General features: G+C 38.2%; 1 protein-coding gene across 4 annotated transcripts; it reads right to left on the reverse strand.

Annotated features, from left to right (window-relative positions):
• Nucleotides 1-866: 866 nt before the first annotated feature.
• LOC122414752 (CYFIP-related Rac1 interactor B) lies at nucleotides 867-14,841 on the reverse strand. 4 transcript variants are annotated; one of them, XM_043426316.1, is made up of 7 exons: nucleotides 14,403-14,841; nucleotides 4,554-4,784; nucleotides 4,101-4,325; nucleotides 3,648-3,982; nucleotides 3,319-3,398; nucleotides 3,079-3,205; nucleotides 867-2,947 (listed from the first exon to the last, which is right to left on the reverse strand). In XM_043426316.1, exons 2-7 carry the CDS (start codon nucleotides 4,636-4,638, stop codon nucleotides 2,810-2,812), a joined length of 990 nt encoding a protein of 329 aa, XP_043282251.1. In that variant the 5' UTR covers nucleotides 4,639-4,784; nucleotides 14,403-14,841; the 3' UTR covers nucleotides 867-2,809. The 4 variants fall into 4 exon arrangements, with proteins under 4 accessions (XP_043282251.1, XP_043282250.1, XP_043282252.1 ...); XM_043426315.1 differs by lacking the exon at nucleotides 14,403-14,841 and adding an exon at nucleotides 13,846-14,022; XM_043426317.1 differs by lacking the exon at nucleotides 14,403-14,841 and adding an exon at nucleotides 7,579-7,929.
• Between the last annotated feature and the right edge of the window lie 3,232 nt (nucleotides 14,842-18,073).

Raw genomic sequence — 18,073 nt, forward strand, 5'->3', positions numbered from 1 at the left:
ATTCGGCATAGCCTTGCTAAAGCGTATTGCAATAAGCAATCTTCTCGGATGACGAGGAAAGTTAGGCTCCGTTATTTCTTTATTCGATATAATTTCAGTAGGATTAAAGAAGAGAAGAAAGGAAAGGTTGGGATCTTTGTTGGCGTACGGTTGGTGCTTCGCTGACGCGAGAGCGCTTCATCTGTAGTCCTCTGACAAATTTCCATGAAACCAGAAAAGGTGCCAGGGGATAAGGCTGTCCCGTTACAATATCAATTAAGGAAACAATTACACTCTGAAATCTTTGTACTCTGTACGATGTATTACTGTATTTTCGAATAGTGTAAATCTATCTATTGAATGTATGGATAGAGCCACTGGAGAAACCCTGCCAATTAATTATTAACCCTAATTTTAATTAGAACGTCATAATTATGGCGTGGTAGTGATATCAAAATTGAATTTATGAGTTTATTTTCCTAAACGAATTTTTACATTTGGTAAAGTTACTACTAACATCTGCTGAATTTCTACCATTTTATCATAGTAATGTTACGAAACTTTATTTTTTGGGTATAAATGAATTTTGGTAGAGATGTTTCATGTAGAATTGATTTTCCGTAAAACTGGTTTCTGGTAGAAATGTAAAAGTATCTATTCGCCTTGTTTGTCGTACAATACCTGTGATCGATAAAGTAGTTCTCAAACTTATCTGATCATGATTTTCCGAATTGAAAATTGCTATCATCTGGCGGTGCTGCAGGATAGCATATTCAAATACTGAAGAAGTTTATTACTGATTGAAGATATTTATCTCAAAATTCACCGACCCGTAGAAAATGAGAAAAAACTCGAGAAAATATTGGAAAAAAAATTACAAAAAGCAATTCAGTACCAATGACCAATGTATATTTCAAACAAATACACTTTGCACTTTCATCATGGAAGGTATAATAATTCATATTATTACTCATCATCGCTCTAATAATATAGTATCCGATAAATTACAGATAATAGGGAGCAAGGAAAAAAGTACATTCCCCCATTAAATATTCAATTCGTTGGGAATTTTATTTTTACCATTTGCGCGTCGTTTAAAAGTTCTTTTTTCGTTCATCATCTTTTGTTTGTACTAAAAGAGAGCAAATTCATCGTATGAAACAATTTGTGCGATAACCAAGGCTAATAAAAAGGAAATACATTTTGGTGTTTTTTCTGGCTTTAAATTTCGACATGTCAGATAATCGAATTTATATTTCGCAATTCAAAAAATTCTACGTCCATTGACCATTGAGATTCAAAGTATCGATTTCGACAAATTGCAGTCTTAGAAAACTCAAACTATGATTGATTGATCTAACGGCAGATAGGTCGCGGGTATACTTCATTTATTCTTTTTCCATTCACCACACAATGTTCTTGGCTTCGCCTTAATCAAATCATGCGTACAAGTTAACAATCCTCGTATGCATTTTAATATGACTACCGTAGGTCTCTAATTTACATGATATACCGATATAACACAAACTTTATTTTTCCCCTTTTCCTCTTTTTCTTTCTATAATATTAATCGTAATAATTAATGTATGTAACCATGAATTTCGTCTTCGTCGTACTACGTAATGTACAATATATATCTTTGGTTCTTCGTCAATAATACTTCTCTAAATCGTCAGTTTTTCCAAAATTCCTTTCGTTTTTTCATCGTGCAATACAGTAGTAATAATATTTGTAGTAATTGATTGCATGCTTTTAAATCGTGTTATCAAAGATGTGAGGGATTATCAGTAAGATCAATTCTCACAGGCACAACCGAACGGCTTGGTGAGCAAATGATTTTGAAGCACATGTGGGCAGAAATTTAATTGAGGTTTTTAATAAGATCAATATTCGAACTGATTTCAATCTCTACAGATTTCTTCCACGAAAGCAAATATTCGATAATTATTTTCAATTATTAGCGACTATGGTCCACTGTGCTAAACAAATGGAACAATTTAATACGGAGTACGAGATCGAAGCTGCTTGCGAAAGGAATAAATATGAATAAAATTGATCACCAATTCATCGGTCGTTATTAGCTTTTTAAAATGCTCTACTTAGTTGTTCCCACGACTACTCGAATGGATGAGGAAGTTTCGTATGAATTTGTAGAAGGAAAACGAATATTACGAAACAATAAATACATAAGAGGGAATGAAAATTCACTCGGAAGCTTCGTTTAACTTGTGAGGATGGAAAATGTCTGGAATATTGTAACTAAAATTACCGACTGCAGTCTGTAAAATTACACCCAATAATATTTGATATGCTCTAGTTTAGAGAAATTACATTTCAATCCCAATTGAGTCTTGCCTACACGAAAACGTCTGAACGTCTCATTTACCACAATATTAATTTTATTTTCAGTGCTCACCATCACGACTTTTTTTGACTTTGCCTTTCTAGCTCTTTATACATATAAATACGTGGAAGTACTATCACCAATTTCGAGTTTGACTCGATTTCTTCGTTTCTCACTTTCTCTCTCTCTCTCGCTCTCTCTCTCTCTCTCTCTGAATCCCACAGTCGTTTAAAACTTGCCATTTCATTAATAAATAATTACGAGGCAGTTATCGGTAGCTCTTGGGTAAGGTTAGTTTGAAAAACAAACGATTCTTCATACAGTTTTACGGATCGATTAGTTACGACGATCGAGAATCATTTGAGCGACCTTTTTGGTGATTCTTCACCTGCAATTTCTTTGCCTTTTTGTCGTTCTCGGAATCATCGTGATTTTTTTAACGAATTCACTTTAGCTTCTTATGCAGCATCCACGCTGTTTCGGCAATCATGCTGCGAGTAAATTTTTTATGTTCTTCGGTGTGTTGTCCTCGTTCAAATGTTTCGTCGTATACCGCAGAGCATTCAAAAGACCTTCGCTTTTACAGGGAGGCTGATCTTTCAACAACTTCACACAACCTTTGACCTGCAAAGAGAATATTCTTTTTGAATTTTCACTTCAAATGTTAGTAACGAAAACCGATTAGTTTCAAGTGATCTTGAATCGTTGCAGCCAGTTCAATTTGGAAATTCCAGAAATAATTCATTTTCACTTACATCGACGTTTGATCCCTTCACGAAGGCACCTTGGGGATGAACATGATCGTAAAGTATTACAAGACCAACCATTACCCTCAGAACGAATAATTGCGTTTCTTCTCTTTGAAATTGTGCCAAAAGATTTCTAAAATAATTATTCGCATAAAGTAATACATCATACAAGATTTACAAATATTTCGATCCAACCTTGTTATATCAGTGATTGTTTTTTTCTATTAGCGAAATTTATGTACTTACGGATTCTCGAGCATTCTCAGACAAACTTTTGCCATCGTTCCTAAAGTTTCCGTTATATTTTCCCTTGGTATATCCTCGTTCTGGAATTCATGTCATATTTTATTATCTCTGGTAATTGAAAAGTATTGAATAATCAGCAAGAAAAATGAAGGATGGAGAAAAATATAAAATAATCAACCATTAAAAAATACACTAATGAACTGCCGTTTTTTTTAAATCAGACGTAATAACCCAATTCTCCATTCCACAGTGAAGGTATGATGATAAATTCTAAGATGTCGTTGACACAAATAGATATATATGGATATGTGTATATAAACGTGACTTACGTCCATCAAGAAAGTTATAGTTGCGTGACTGAGAACCCGAAGCATGGGTGTAGCGTGGGCGTAAAAAAGAGACATACGATTCGCGAGTTCGTTTCCAACAACGAGATCTAACTCCGGATTGTCCTGTCTCGATAACGTTGCTCGCGTCAAAGTACGACGATAATAACTAAAATCATTTTGAATCGCAGGCGTCTTCATTTTATGCTCATCGAATTTCAACACGAATTCGAGTATTTCGGCGAGCTGTTTGACCAGAGCCTGTTGAGTTTCGAGGTGTTGAGTGGGCGACAAATTACCTGAGCACAATTGTCCAAGGATTTTCGGAACCACGCGATCTGTTAAGAATATTAATAAAGCCTTTAGAATATCTCGCTGAATGTATTTTTGTTCGTTGTGTGTGCCCTTAATTAATTATTCGCTTTGACCATTATGATGAACATAATCATTTTTTACCTAATTCGAGGGAGAATTCGTAAAATTTTTTAAGCTTTGCAACTAATGGTGCAACAGTCAAATAAGCTTTGCGTTGACACTCTTCGGTCGGGGCTGAAATAGCCTCACGTATTTCCTTATTCGCGCCCTTGTAACATTGAATTTCCTCGAGTATCGACTCCGAATTTTTCAAAACTCGTTGCACTGCCTCGAAAGTTTCTCTCTCGATTTCAGACGGCTGGGCATCTGTCGTAATGAATTGCAGACATCAATAACGTGTGCATCCAAATCGCATTCGTAGTTAATTTGAATCGACATCAACAATTGTAAAATATTCGTTTCAAAATTTTTCATGTTCTGTCCTTTCTTTGTGAAATATGTTAATAATTCCATTCTCCGTTTAGACTTTTGTGCGATTCTTCAAAGCAACACCATCTGTTGTGAATGATTAATAAATAAAATATCCATACTCACTTTCGAAGTCGAGAAAAACATCGTACTTCTGCGGAGTACAACAAGTTGACTCGTCACGAGCCAAAAGACTCAAGAGTTTGCCCATTTCCTCACGTTTTGTTAACCCTCGACGAATATTTTTATGCGAGTCTATATATGAATATACAAGTGTATATTCGTACCTCGTTATATTACAATAACGATCCCTTTCTCGACGTTGCAGAGCCGGAACATTTAGGCCTTTGAACACATCTGTAATTCAGATCATTCATTTACGTAAATGCATATAGTATTGAAACAAGTTATTCGTACGTCAAAGAATCCTATTTTATTTACAAAAGAAAATCGGAAATTTTATCAAAATTATTAACTAGTCGACAATATCCTAAGGGACATCAAGTATTGTATTATTTTTATGAAATCACGGATATACAAAAACTGTCCAAACTTCTGAAAACTTAATTTGAAGAGTGTGCAATCTATGGAGCTCAATGAAAATAAATTGATAATGTAACAACGTTCGATAGAACGTTTTTTCATCTTATTTTTGAAAATTAAAAATGATGTCAGAGTTGTTCGTTGCAAAAGAAATAATGATACCACAAGAAATTGTATAAATAATCCACTATGTGTCATGACAAATATTAATCATCTGAATAATCAGAATTTGATGTAGACTATCGTGGCATCAAAGAAAACAAGATATTTGACGACATCGTTAATTTTGCAACGATATTTCGTGCTCGTTCAAGCTGCAACGTAAACAAAGAAGATCTATACAAGTTCCTCACACACGGAGACACAAGAACACTGTCTAAATTTAGGCTTGCTCTTTCTTCCTGTTAGAAACGCTTGGACGAACAATCAGGCCAGTCAGAACGAAATTTCTTGTCTGCAAGATTCTCTTTCAGTTGAATGTCCTCTTTATAGGGGCATCTTTACCGCCAATTTGCCAAAAGACAACTCGAAACAGTTTCTAGATTGTCATATCGAAAGGATTTCATTCAGATAAAAAGTTTTTAGGAGAAACGATTTCATATTCAAATTCCTTGTTACTGTATTCATTACTGAGAAAATATATAATCAAAAATACTGTGCACACGTGCTTACGTAAAACACCACTCGAAAGTTAAAACTAGAGAGCTCCAAACATTAAGGACGTAGAGATTGAATGAGGTATTCATCACTCTGGTCACTGAGTTCGCTTCGAGACTCAATAAACTTCAGTTCAATCGAATGAACTCAAATTCATTCAAAATTTCTTTAAAGTACAGAGTGTAAAAATGCCGACTGAATAAAAATAAATAAAACAATCACTCGAGAAATGAGCCAAGCAGAGTTTCAAAACATCTAATACAATAAAAAGTTTGATCTTTTTTATCCCATTCGAAATAATGCCACATTGATAAACAAATAAAAACTATGAGACGTCGACAAGTTCTCTATTATTCATAATGAAAATTGGAACATCACCAGTTTTAAAGTCCTTCTCACCGTTCGATTATCAGTCTCGTGAGGTTCTTTTTCGACGTCGAGTTCACAATAATCGTAGGAACATAAGAGCAGTGAGGAAAAAATGTATCGTAACATTTCGAGGATGAATGTATCGAGCAAATCAAGTCAACAAGTGGAGAAACAAAGCGAAGGATAATTTTACGATTGGGATAATGACATTTACAATCTTCGTGGTCTTAGAAACTTTGACATTCGCGTTGGACGAGGCCATGATAACGCGAAAAATAGCAAGCCCTTTGCACAGGGTACGTGTCGCTGACTTTTATCACGCGAGTTTGCGTCCAATCTGTACCTTTATTTGGTCAACGACGAACGAACATACGGAGTTACGCGCGTGCGGGGGCGTCTCGTCAAGCGACGCGAGTTTTGCCCGTTAGGGGCGAAAAATCAATGGGGTTTAGTCTCCTCGAGCACTAGAGGGTTTCGTCAAATCTACAGTAGATGGCATCCTATGGGGTAGCAATGTCCCGAAGACGCGGAATATTTTGCGAAACTTCAAATTTTTCAACTTTTTTTATCACTTTTTCAAGATTGAGTAACCAAATTTAGTTATTTAAAAAAATGATTTTTTTTTTATCCGAATCTCAATTTATCAAAATCAATTTCCACACGTATCCGATGATACTTTCCAGACCCATGGGATCCTATACATTTTCGATTGGGCACAATTTCATGCATTTTCATTTCTCAAATTTTCCAATTTCCAAATACCAGATTTTGAACAAAAATGGCAATCGTCTCAGGAGGAAATGAAAAATTTACAGTCACGCTAAAGAAGGAAAACGGTGAATTTATTTTTAAACATTGAATAGGGTCTGAAAAATATTCCGATAAAACATCAACGTGTGTATCGCAACGTTTAAAAATTATTCAACTAAGTTCGATAAAAATGATCTCGTTTCCGAAAGCGTGATTCATTCGGCTGGCAAATTCCGACTTCTTTCCAATAAATCGACTCTTGAAAATTAACACATTTGATCTATTCGATTTCTTGACACCCAATATGGCATTCATAGAATTCATCTTTCCGGTGTCATTGACGTAACAAAAATTCGATAAGTTGGCGAACGGTGGAAAAGTCTCGTTGTCTAGACACGACGACCCACGCAGCTACGAACTTTTCTTTTCTCAATACGGCCCTGTATATCCCAATAAGCTCTCGGGTTTTAGCTCTGAGTCAGCGAGCTCTGGCTTAGGCGAGTTTATTGTCTTCCAAAATGAGAGGAAAGAGAGTAAAATATATAGCAAACGAGCACGTGTATGCCGAATAAGAAAAAAAACATGTAGCAGAGCCTGTAATTTTGAGATTGCTTTTCCCTTGTTTTCCTTGTACTATCTCGAATCGTTAACGAAACTCCAATACGAGACGTTAAAACCGCAGTAATTACCAATCGCTCACGTTTATTGGTATATTCGATTTGCCTCTGGAGTGTCAAACAAAAGGAAATTCGATTCAACACGCTTAGCTGGAGACTATAATTCAATTTATCAAATCGCAAAATGGATCAAAAATTGTAATGAAAAAACTTACTGTTTGTTCACCAACGAAATACTTTCAATCGAAACCGAGATTTCAATCTTATATATGAATCACTCGTATTTGATCTCGTATCAGTATTCACGATGACCCAAATGAAGGGTTCCATAATTGACTTTTTACTGCATGTTTGACGTCACAAAAACGATCGTTTAACGAACTAACCCACAAATTCACTCTAGTGCAAAATCGATCGACCTTTCGTGACAGAAACTATATATAAAAACTCATGGCTGTGGTTTTATGCACCAATACACGTGGACGAAGAAAGAAACTGAGAGAGAGAGAGAGAGAGATTGTGCGAATACGACGAACGAGAATGTCCACGGGATTTCTCACGAGTGGTCGGTGGCACGAACGAGATCTACATGGAGCTGCTGGTCATCTCGAATCAAGCGGATACTGCGTGTAGTACCAAGAGCAGCATATACATTATCGTGATTTATAAATAAGCCACAAGAGTGACATTGCATTACGCCTTTAAATACCGCACACATAAGAACCATCGAGTCGGACACGCATCGGAATTTTTTACACCTCCAACTTCTCGGTCGAGATGCACACGAAATTAATGCCGAGTACGATTAATCGTATGTATATGTAAGGTTGGGGGAGAAGGGAGAGATTGGATAATCGTCGGAAATCGTGGGCGAGGATAATCGACGCCTATTAAAGCCTTTTTGTGCTTCAATTCCAGCAAATCAATTGAGATCCCATTCGGAGTGACTCCTCTCGACACTTCGTAGGTCCTCCTCGAGCACATTTCGCCCTCGTAATCTCGAGCTATCTTTCTTCCCTGGAATAGAACCCGGGAGTGACTATCAGTTTTTATTTCAATAACGATTCACGCTTTTTTGAGGACGCGATTCGACGAAACTATTTTGCACGGTCCGGTGGAGTTTATTATGGCGCGTGGGGCGAGTATGCCTCCATAAATGTCATAGCACGTAACATTATGTTCACATTTCAATGTATGTATAGATATATCAAAACGAATCGAAAACAGAAGGGCGTTGAGAAACTAGAGTGAAGCAAATTAAACGGCTTTCTGACTTCAAGATACGCGTGTGCATATCGCATCGTACGTATTACACACGCCCCTCACTCACCACGTTCACGAGAACATACAATTGCATACAGCATGTCCCAAAATCTACTTCCAAGTATAGAACTTGGAATGGATCATGATATTTTGAAAACGAAGTAATTCCCTCCCCCACGTTTAATTGTGTTAATCGTATTAGTTTTCTACTCCGACAAAAGCTCTAATCCGACCCAGCTTCACGACCTTTCGTCGTTGGAGACCGGAGAACGAGATATTTCAAGACTCTTTTTCCCCATAGACCTTCGCGATCTACAACTCATCCTAAGGTTATTAATACGACTTCCAGGACACTCTATATAGAAATTGTAAAGACGACAACGGCGGAGCAGTACATCCATGAGGAACGCTTTATTTTCTCGCCTTTTTCTTTTTCTCACTCTGGCATTGCGAACACGCTTTTATGGTCGATGCTAAATATGGTGAGCATTTTTCATCGCACCATCATCAAACAGCCTGTGTCCCCGTTCCACCGTAGCAAACTCGCCAAATTAATTGAGCGTTCTCTATAGTACTGTGTACGTTAGCGCTTTCTATGGATTCGCTGTTAAAAGAAGCTAATGGATCTCAACGTTCAACAGATTCGGATAATAAGCTTTTTTCTCATCCGCATAACTCTATTTTTAAAGCGATACAAGATCACAGGAATCTCACTTTTCCGTGACAAATCGATTATTCTTGAAACATTGTTATTTTGTTCTCTATATGCTTTTGTCACAGTGTGCTTCAGCTCTCATTATATTAACATTGCTACCTGTCATTACGAAATGAAATCTCAAGCCTCGTGCTTGAGACCTTAATTAAAAAAAGAATTGAAAGTTTCCTTTTCGTTGATGAAAACTCTGCTAGTTGCCTCCAAAGTGATATCATAATCAACGTAAACGGCGTCGATATTTCTCATTGAAGATATAAATGAGGTTTTGACATAATATTTCAAACTGCATTCACCATTTCTATCAACGAGATACTCCGACCGTATTTCGTCTCGTTAGATGGGACCGATCGAGCTCGACTTCGACTTCTTTTGTATTCGATACTCGTGAAAGAGGAATTCGCCCACAGAGCGAGGCTTTTTTGTGCGACAGCCCACTTTTCGTTATACGTTCTCACTCGATGCTTTTACCCCGTCAGAATAAGCTCGACTGTCGTGTTCGAAGAGTGAAAAAAAACAGAATTGTGAGCTCTCGTATATGCCTGCGGTTGGGGCAGGAAAAAAAAGTTGCACGATCTATTGAATTCGATCAAAAAGCTCTGCTCGACTGGCTTTTCTACGCTTTTTCGGTTGTCCTTCTCTTTTTCTATGGAAATAACTCCGTCTGGCAATATTTCAAATGCTTCAATTCTCAATGCTCATTATCAATGTTTTTCCATTCACAAACGCGACGGAAAAATTTAATTAGCAATACAGTTCGAAACAACAATGCGATTGAAATTGTGCACCGAATCTCTCAATTCGAAACTATTTTTTCCTCATTAATGCAAAATTGCCAATATTTACTGTCCGCATAATAATATAATTTTGCGGTTTTCTACGCCAGTGAACTAAGCAGGGGAGATATCGTCATATCCCGGACGAACGTGAGGAAAGAGCTCATGCAGAGAGGCGAAACCCTTTCTCGTCTCCACGCTTCTTTTTTTATTTTCCATTACGTATACGTACACGATACGACACGTGCACGTACACTCGGCCGCATAGTGAGCAGTTCTTCACATTAAAGCTACCAGAAAGGGAAAAATAAAAGCCGATAAAAACATAGATATGTTATGTACGTTAAGCCAAAATGAAAAAAGAAACAATGCGTTTCTGAGTCAAGGACGAGAGCCTTCGTATTCCTGTCGGGGGGACCCAAATTTCTGACGGATTCGTTCAACACAAGTCATCCAAATTGAAAAAGCACTCTCAAATAACCTAACAGAAGTTATCGAAAATCCTCTTCACCCCCAATAGAAAAAGCAGTGCTCGAACTTCGATCGAAATATTAAAAAAGAAGATAATTAAATGTTCGAGTTGTTATTAAGTGGAAAAATGGTGAATATGCACCTCGTAAAATCTCGTGGCCAGTGAATGCCCTGGCAATAAAAGACTCGCCGTTCGTTGAACATTAATTATGAATATGCGAGTATTTCTATTCTGATTTCTCGAAAGATTATTCACTATCTCATATTCCGATCGCAATGTATCCGTTAGTTGTTGAATTAATCCGCGAGGGTCGGGAAATAACGAGTGCAGCCGCGATCAAAGGACACGTGGATCATTTCTTTCTCTTCCTCCGGTAAGGAGATCCGCATATATATGAAATCTGCAAGGAAGTTATTCAGTTTTATGATCATTATCATCGAGAGTAAAGCTACGATATTAATGGACAGCGCACGCGAAACACTCTTAGGAATCGTCCGTTCTCGAGGAAGCTATACACGAATGCACGCACGAAAAGCTTGCTAATCGCGCGAACTTTTCAAACAACAATATAGAAGCGTACATTTCTTTTTACGCGTAACTTCGGTACAACGTACCGAGATATTTTCTCGTGCGTAACGTACAATCCTCGGCTGATACACCAGTTATTAACCACAAGAATTTCCAAGGGAATGAGACGAGTAAAAATACTCGGGTGAGAGAACAAGACGTGGGTATTCCCATGGCTGATCGAATTTCCGAGCGACCTATCAATTTCCGATACACGACATATTATCAGGTACATGACATGAATCCATCGCAGAAGACCTCCAAGTTGGGAAAGACGAAAAGATTTTGAAAATCTAAGTGTACACGTATTCATAAATATAAATTGTTTCTACCAGCCATCGGAGCCGCTACGAACATTTGCTCGTTGAAATTTTTCACAGAATCTAACGTCTCCGGAATTCACTAGGGATATAAGAATTCACTAGGGCCAATTCACTGTTAACTGCTGTTCCAACGAATTGTCACACATACAATAGCTTACAGTCACCATTAAAATGAAGAAAATTCCTCTCAAGTATATTGGCCAATAAGTGGAGTAGTTAAATTTCCCTGATCGAGAATAATGCTGATCCAGCAACGAAGTTCATCGCAAAACGTTCGACTCGAAGAGAGCGAAATTTTCATTCTGCTCTCCGAATATAGAAATGCCATAGGTCCAATACTGGGAGAGAGCTCTTGATCGGAATTTGGCTGGTTTACGAAGATCCGGAGTTAGTGATGGTAAAATGGCAGGCGGCATTGCGGCAAATCGATCGAGATGTCCACATATAGCCGAAAATTGTAAACGCGACCGCGAAGAAAACGATAGTATCGGTAACGCGTGCTACCATCTCGGAATCATACACATACACGGTTATTTATGATCTTATTTTCAGCACACGTAAAGACCAAGTTGTACGAAGTGAAATCGATTTTTTCAACTCGAAAACTTTCGTGCACGCTTCCGAGCAGGCTGGGTAGCCTGACTGATGATTTTGGCCTCTGATCTTTTCGTCTATCCCCCCATGTACACGAGTGTCCAACTATTTTTTATGTATATTGTTATGAACGTGGATACAGCACCCTTTCCCAATTCTGGGAACGAGCATACGACCTAGTTGTTAATTGGCCATGGCAGATACAGGGCTGCGCTCTGATTACGAACCTCTTGCTCCGTTCCTCAGCTGTGCCGATCCTTAATAAACGATGAAATAAGTTTTTACCCCTGCGTACTATTTGTTTATTGAGCTTTTACAATATGACCATGTTTTTTTTTTCAATTGAATATCAAGCAGCCGTTAAAAAGCTTGTAAAAAGAGTTAGGATTCTAAATCTGTAAAGTGAAAGAAAAAAGGGTCGATATATCCGTAAATTTATCCTATAATGCTACGAGATTTCTGTGCCCTCGCAGGGGATGCAATTTTTAAGCTCATGATGTCGATATTCGAGGTATAAAAATACCGTATTCATGAATTACGCATACGCTTTTTCAGCGTGGTACAAAAAAACGTATTTTCACCGCAGATTATAAATTCCAAGAACGAAAAAGAGCATTTTTGTTTGTATAAACACTGTCAACTAATTCCCGGGAAGTATAGTTCTCATGCACGAAGCCCTGAAACTGCTGAATCGCGTTTCGTTTGTCGCAACATCTCATTTTTTTGGAGATTTTTCGGCATTTCGAATGACCACGAAAAATACAAAACCCTGTTTCATAATTAACGCGACGGTAGAAGATTACACTTGATGAAAATTGTGAAACTGCCGTTGACCTTCAACACACTAATTTGAGAAAATTAAGCTAAGATTCATTCTTAACACAAATGCAACAGTCAGTTTTTATATGAAAAATAAAAACTTTCGAGTAGAAAAAAAGTATTTTATACTTGAATTGAGAGATCTGTCGCTCCGTGTGGGCCGAAGGAACGGCAACAATAACACGTACGTACACTCACACAAAATTGCGCAGCTATCCCGCGGTTTCCTGCCTCGCGTGATAAGAATCCGTCTATACAGAAAGCCACAGTCTATAACAATCGTACTAAGAATAAAAACTGCATCACATGCTATATATCCCACCTCATACATTTTCGTGTTAACGATCGCGTTTATAATGGCGTTTCTCTTTTTTGATATAATTGAAAAGAGAGCAGGAAAAATTATTCAATTTCTTCAGCGAATTTCCATTTCGAAACTGTACCACGAAACAGGCTCGTTTTGTTGAATTATTTGTAAATGTAATGCTTACGAAGAAAATGAAAAAAATTTCGATGCTACGAAAAAAAACGTCATTAAAAATAAGTTTTTTTAATGATCGCGATACAAATCGTTCGCGATTAAAAAGCAACAACGTCATTTATTTACAAAGCTATCCCGGATGATCTTTCGTTTCGTAGCTCTCCAAGCCAGAAGATATATCTTTCGCTCGCGCGATGAGAAAAGAGCGAAAGTTTATTTATCTTTTGAAAGGAACGCATGCAGACCGACTTAGGGTTGGATGCCAAAGGAAGATGCGTGCATGACTCGACCGAGTCGAGGAATTATAATGAGAAGTACAGCGACCGACGAAGACGACAACGTCGAGGCTAAAGAGGCTGGAAGGAAAGACAACGAAGTAGAAGATGACAAGTGGAAGGTGGAAGTCTCGACGAGTCCGTCCTCAACTTTTCCTCCGCGTCAAAACAGATTAAAGTTTCTTTTACAATTTGCTCACCGCAATTTGCTGCATTGAAATTTCTTTGTTGCTCGATTTTTTTTAACTTTTCACGAGTCAAAGCAACTCTCGTATCGATGCAAAATATTCTTCGCGATATAAAATCCGTTGTAGGAATATCTGAAGCACACGCATTGGCGCTTCGTGAGCGAACTTCCCTCCCGTGGGACACTCGAAGCGAGTTTCCGGTTCTCCTCCCTTCTTCCTCTTTGAAACTGCTGTGAGATCGGCCGATCGTGAGGGATCGCAAAACCCGTATGTGTAACTTTGTCACAAAAGCAGAGTTATCTTTCTCTCTCTCTCTTAAATTAACGTTACACAACGCATTAAGAAACGCCATTTCCGGTAAGAGCCAATTGTGACAATCGCGTTTTGAACGCGTTGCGTGATGAAAATATCGCACATATCTCGCGCGGGAGCGCGAATCGAGATAAACAATAGTCTTTTTTCCTTCTATCGCAACGGAGAAGAGTGAAAGTGGAGTTTTGATAAAGAGCATTACTTCATATAACGGAGAGTTTAATGTTGTAACGATCTAAATATAATGACGTACGTACCACTCTCATTGTTCCTAGCTTCGTTCGAGTACACTCATTGATGATTTATTAACACATGTAAAGATACAGAATTATCTTGTTTCGTTCATTCACGTTGCGTCGTTTATCTGTAGAATTTGAATCTTTCTTTACACTCGAATGAATTCGAAATTTTATTTCAAGTTGTCCAGCAAAAAAGCACTGCGCTCTCAAGCAAAAATAGTTGGCAAAATATTCTGGAATAATGGAACTCTGTTTCCCACAAATTGATCAACGCCCAAAAGATTTTTCACGACTTTGAAAAATTACTTGTCACGAATGTCAGCCGCGACTGAGAACCAGTGGGATACTAACGCGGGAACGTGCACACGAACACGTGAATGTAGGAGAGAAAGAGAGAGAGAAAAGGAGAGAGACAAACGTGAGTCGGAAAACTTTTCGTTGTGTACGGCGACACGGCTGTCCCCCTTCTGTCAGTCAGCTGATACATCCCACTCTTCCACCTCGAATCCACGCTTCTCCCCACCCGACTACCAATCTACTAACTCCCCTCTTCCGCCTCCTTCTGCTCCTTTCATCAGAAGGATTTAGGTTTCGCCTTTCAACAGATATATTTTGCTTCATGGCCAATGGCAATGTAAACGGCAGTAGTTTCTGATTCATCCTGAATAGGCTCCATTCCATTTCTGGATACGGTATACCTGCAATCTCCTTTGTTCCCCTCGATCGATAGATACGACAATTGTTAAATCGTTATCGCGCTCCTTGTGACAACATTCGCTGCCAATATACTATTTTCCAATCACTTTCAACTTGGATCCAATGGCTTAATCTTTCGTTTAAAATTGGAGAGCAATTCGGTTTGCACAGTAATTTTGAAAACGTGAATTGTAGCCAGGGATCAACGGACCGAGATAGTTCATTTGGCGGTTGATCGTATCTGTGGGACTAAAGATCGATAGCCTCATGATCATCATTAGTCTCGTTACGAACGATTCTCAAAGCCATGAGTCATTCGTATCGTACTGCAAAAACGAATGACTGTGTTTTTCAAATGCTGCCCCTTTCATCGAGTATACTGTACAATGATCAGTTTTAATATGACAGCTGAACGAACTTTCTTTATTCACCATTTAGGCGTTAGTATAAAGGCTTGAATTGCAGACAAATTTTCTATTGAATTTCGATTGTACTGGCGTTGACAATTAGGAGAGCCGGCATCACAAAAATTCTCCTATTCATTTTGTACTCGTTGCAGAGAAGAACGAATCGACGGATTTTCCGGAAAATAGACTTTTTTAATGCTGGAATGTGTACAATTTTTGACGAATGCGAAGAAACTGTGAAAGAGCAATGAATAGAACGAAAGCCACTTTTATATTCATTATTTTTCACAAGAGGAATATTTCATAAGAGCTTACCATACGAGAGATATCGTGAGTCGGTAAGTCAACAGACTTCCATCAATTTCAAAATAATTTTTTTCCATTCCTCGACAATCGGTAAAGTGGAGATACGAACGAAAAATATCGGAGGCAGGTAAGACATTTTTTTCGCAAAAACAGTCTCGTTGATTGCCAAGTTATTTGAATTCCTCATCCACAAGATGGGAGCTTCGTGTCGAAATGCGATTTGTAATTCAGGGACGCCACCGCCAGGCGCCAGGTCTGCGTTGCGGAGAGCGGTATTTGAAGACTCCTTTTCCCCTGGAGATGCTACATTACTTTTAATCTCGGGCTACACGATTGAACAGATGATTCAGAATTCGTACTAGATCTAAATTAAACGCGAAATATTCTCAGGCTGAGAGAATCATCAAGCCTAATCGTGGATCTAATTAAAGGTCAATTTTGAAGTTCGTTAATAATATACTCGTACGAATTGATTAACTCTCATATTTTCCCACATTATTTATCTCTTAAATACCAGTAAGTCCACCGCTCATCAAGATATTTAATATAAATACAACCTCCGTCGTATTATACTACGCCTCTTGCTTTTTATTTCCATGGCTCTTGCAGTCACGCCGGTTTTCGTTAACGAGGCAATCCATTCGTTTGGCTTTAACGAATTTTTAACGGAAACTCGTCCAATCAATATAACGTACTCTTAAGGAGCGAACAAAGTGATTTTTACTGTCGTATATGTGTATATAGAAATGTGCGAAACAAGAAACGAGCATGCTGATCTCTTTTCAGACTTGTGCGCCTTGAAATGTAAACAATTTTTTTGTCTTGTACTTCGTGTAACAAACGGGAACATGGCGAAGCAGAAAACTCACGTGCGGATTATTCTCGAATGTATATCCATGTCATTTTATCCGACCAAAAGAAAAAGTAACGACGCACATTTGGAAATATCGATGTACTGTTACGATCAAGATAAAATTAAATATTGCCAGAATTAATCGCATGACTTTGAGACCGAAAAAAATTGCGTGTTTACACTCAATTAAAGGGGCTATGAAAACATTATTTTTTATGGTATTTATGGTACTCTCCTTATACATTTAAGCCTCGAAATGTCCTCTCTTCCATCCACAAATGTCGTAGACTTTACAGAGCCAAGAACCGAATTTATATAAGTTGTATTAAAGATTTGATTTCGTATACTTGTTTCTCGACAATTCACGTCGCCATTTCCGATAGCCATACTACTTTTGCCACATTATCAAGTCCTTGTATATTGCAATTAAGCGAATGAAAAAGTCGTTAATTGTCGAAAACGCCCATCGTGCTTCATCCGCCCGAAGAGGACTGATCTTTTATTTCAATTTCCATTTTTCAACTGTATCAAACGGAGTCTCGTCGAGACACAAAGAAGGACAGGTGTGGTACCCGCATCGTCGAGACGAGATAACGATTATATGGTAAGCTCGAATAAAGTATCCGTGCGCGCACTTGTGGGAATTGTCGAGTGCGCGAGCTCAAGACTTGAAAAGAAACGGTCGAATATTAAAGAGAAATACAGAACACGAAAGAGAGAGAGAGAGAAATGCAAAATTAACGAAGTCTTTGAACACGTCATTTCCTTACCTTTATTTTTATTTTAGTCGAGTTCGAGTAGAAAAAAAAATGCGTATGCTTTTTTACCCTCCGCACGAAGAACCGAAACATGTACGAATGTCAGACCTTTCGAGCCGCCGGTAGTCTTCAAGATCGCTGAGCCATCAAACGACTTGACCTTATCGATGAACCTTTGGGCAGATGCGCATTGTGAACGCAAATTTTTACAAAAATTCACCACCAAATAGAAATGTCGTGAATATAATGGAAATGAGCTACGGATGACTTTGCTATTTTCCCACCTGCCGCTTGAGTCGCATACTGCGACGTGAAAAAAGACCTTTGGCTCTTCCTGTTTCTCTTTTCTTCGTGCCTATTCGAAGATATTTTTTTCTTTCTTTTCCATTATTCTCTTCTTTAGAAATAAACTTTCCCGGTGAAGAATAAAAAGCAGTGAGGGTGAAGCGTGAAAGTGTGCGCGCAAAAAACTCGATTGCGCAACCAACTGCAGTCGTACATATATATACACATATATATTTCACTTCAATTCGCTGCGGAACTCTCTTTCCCTCTCTATGTGTATACCTACGTACGAGTCGAGAAACGAATGAATGGAAAAAAGTCAAAAGGGCAGGTCGAATATTTCCGAGGTGAACGCAAAAAAGCGTCAAGACAAACGGTCCCCTG

This window comes from Venturia canescens, chromosome 8 (genome assembly GCF_019457755.1).
Source record: "Venturia canescens isolate UGA chromosome 8, ASM1945775v1, whole genome shotgun sequence".
Classification (NCBI taxonomy): Eukaryota; Metazoa; Arthropoda; class Insecta; order Hymenoptera; family Ichneumonidae; genus Venturia; species Venturia canescens.

What these genes read in the sequence shown, in the direction of transcription:
- LOC122414752 (XM_043426316.1), bottom strand. Translation starts at nt 4,638, where the DNA reads ATGGGCAAACTCTTGAGTCTTTTGGCTCGTGACGAGTCAACTTGTTGT. An exon ending in CTATAACTTTCTTGATGGAC is followed by an intron (nt 3,399 to 3,647) that starts GTAAGTCACGTT and finishes CATGAATTCCAG; the next exon opens with AACGAGGATATACCAAGGGA. An exon ending in CTGAGAATGCTCGAGAATCC is followed by an intron (nt 3,206 to 3,318) that starts GTAAGTACATAA and finishes TAATTATTTTAG; the next exon opens with AAATCTTTTGGCACAATTTC.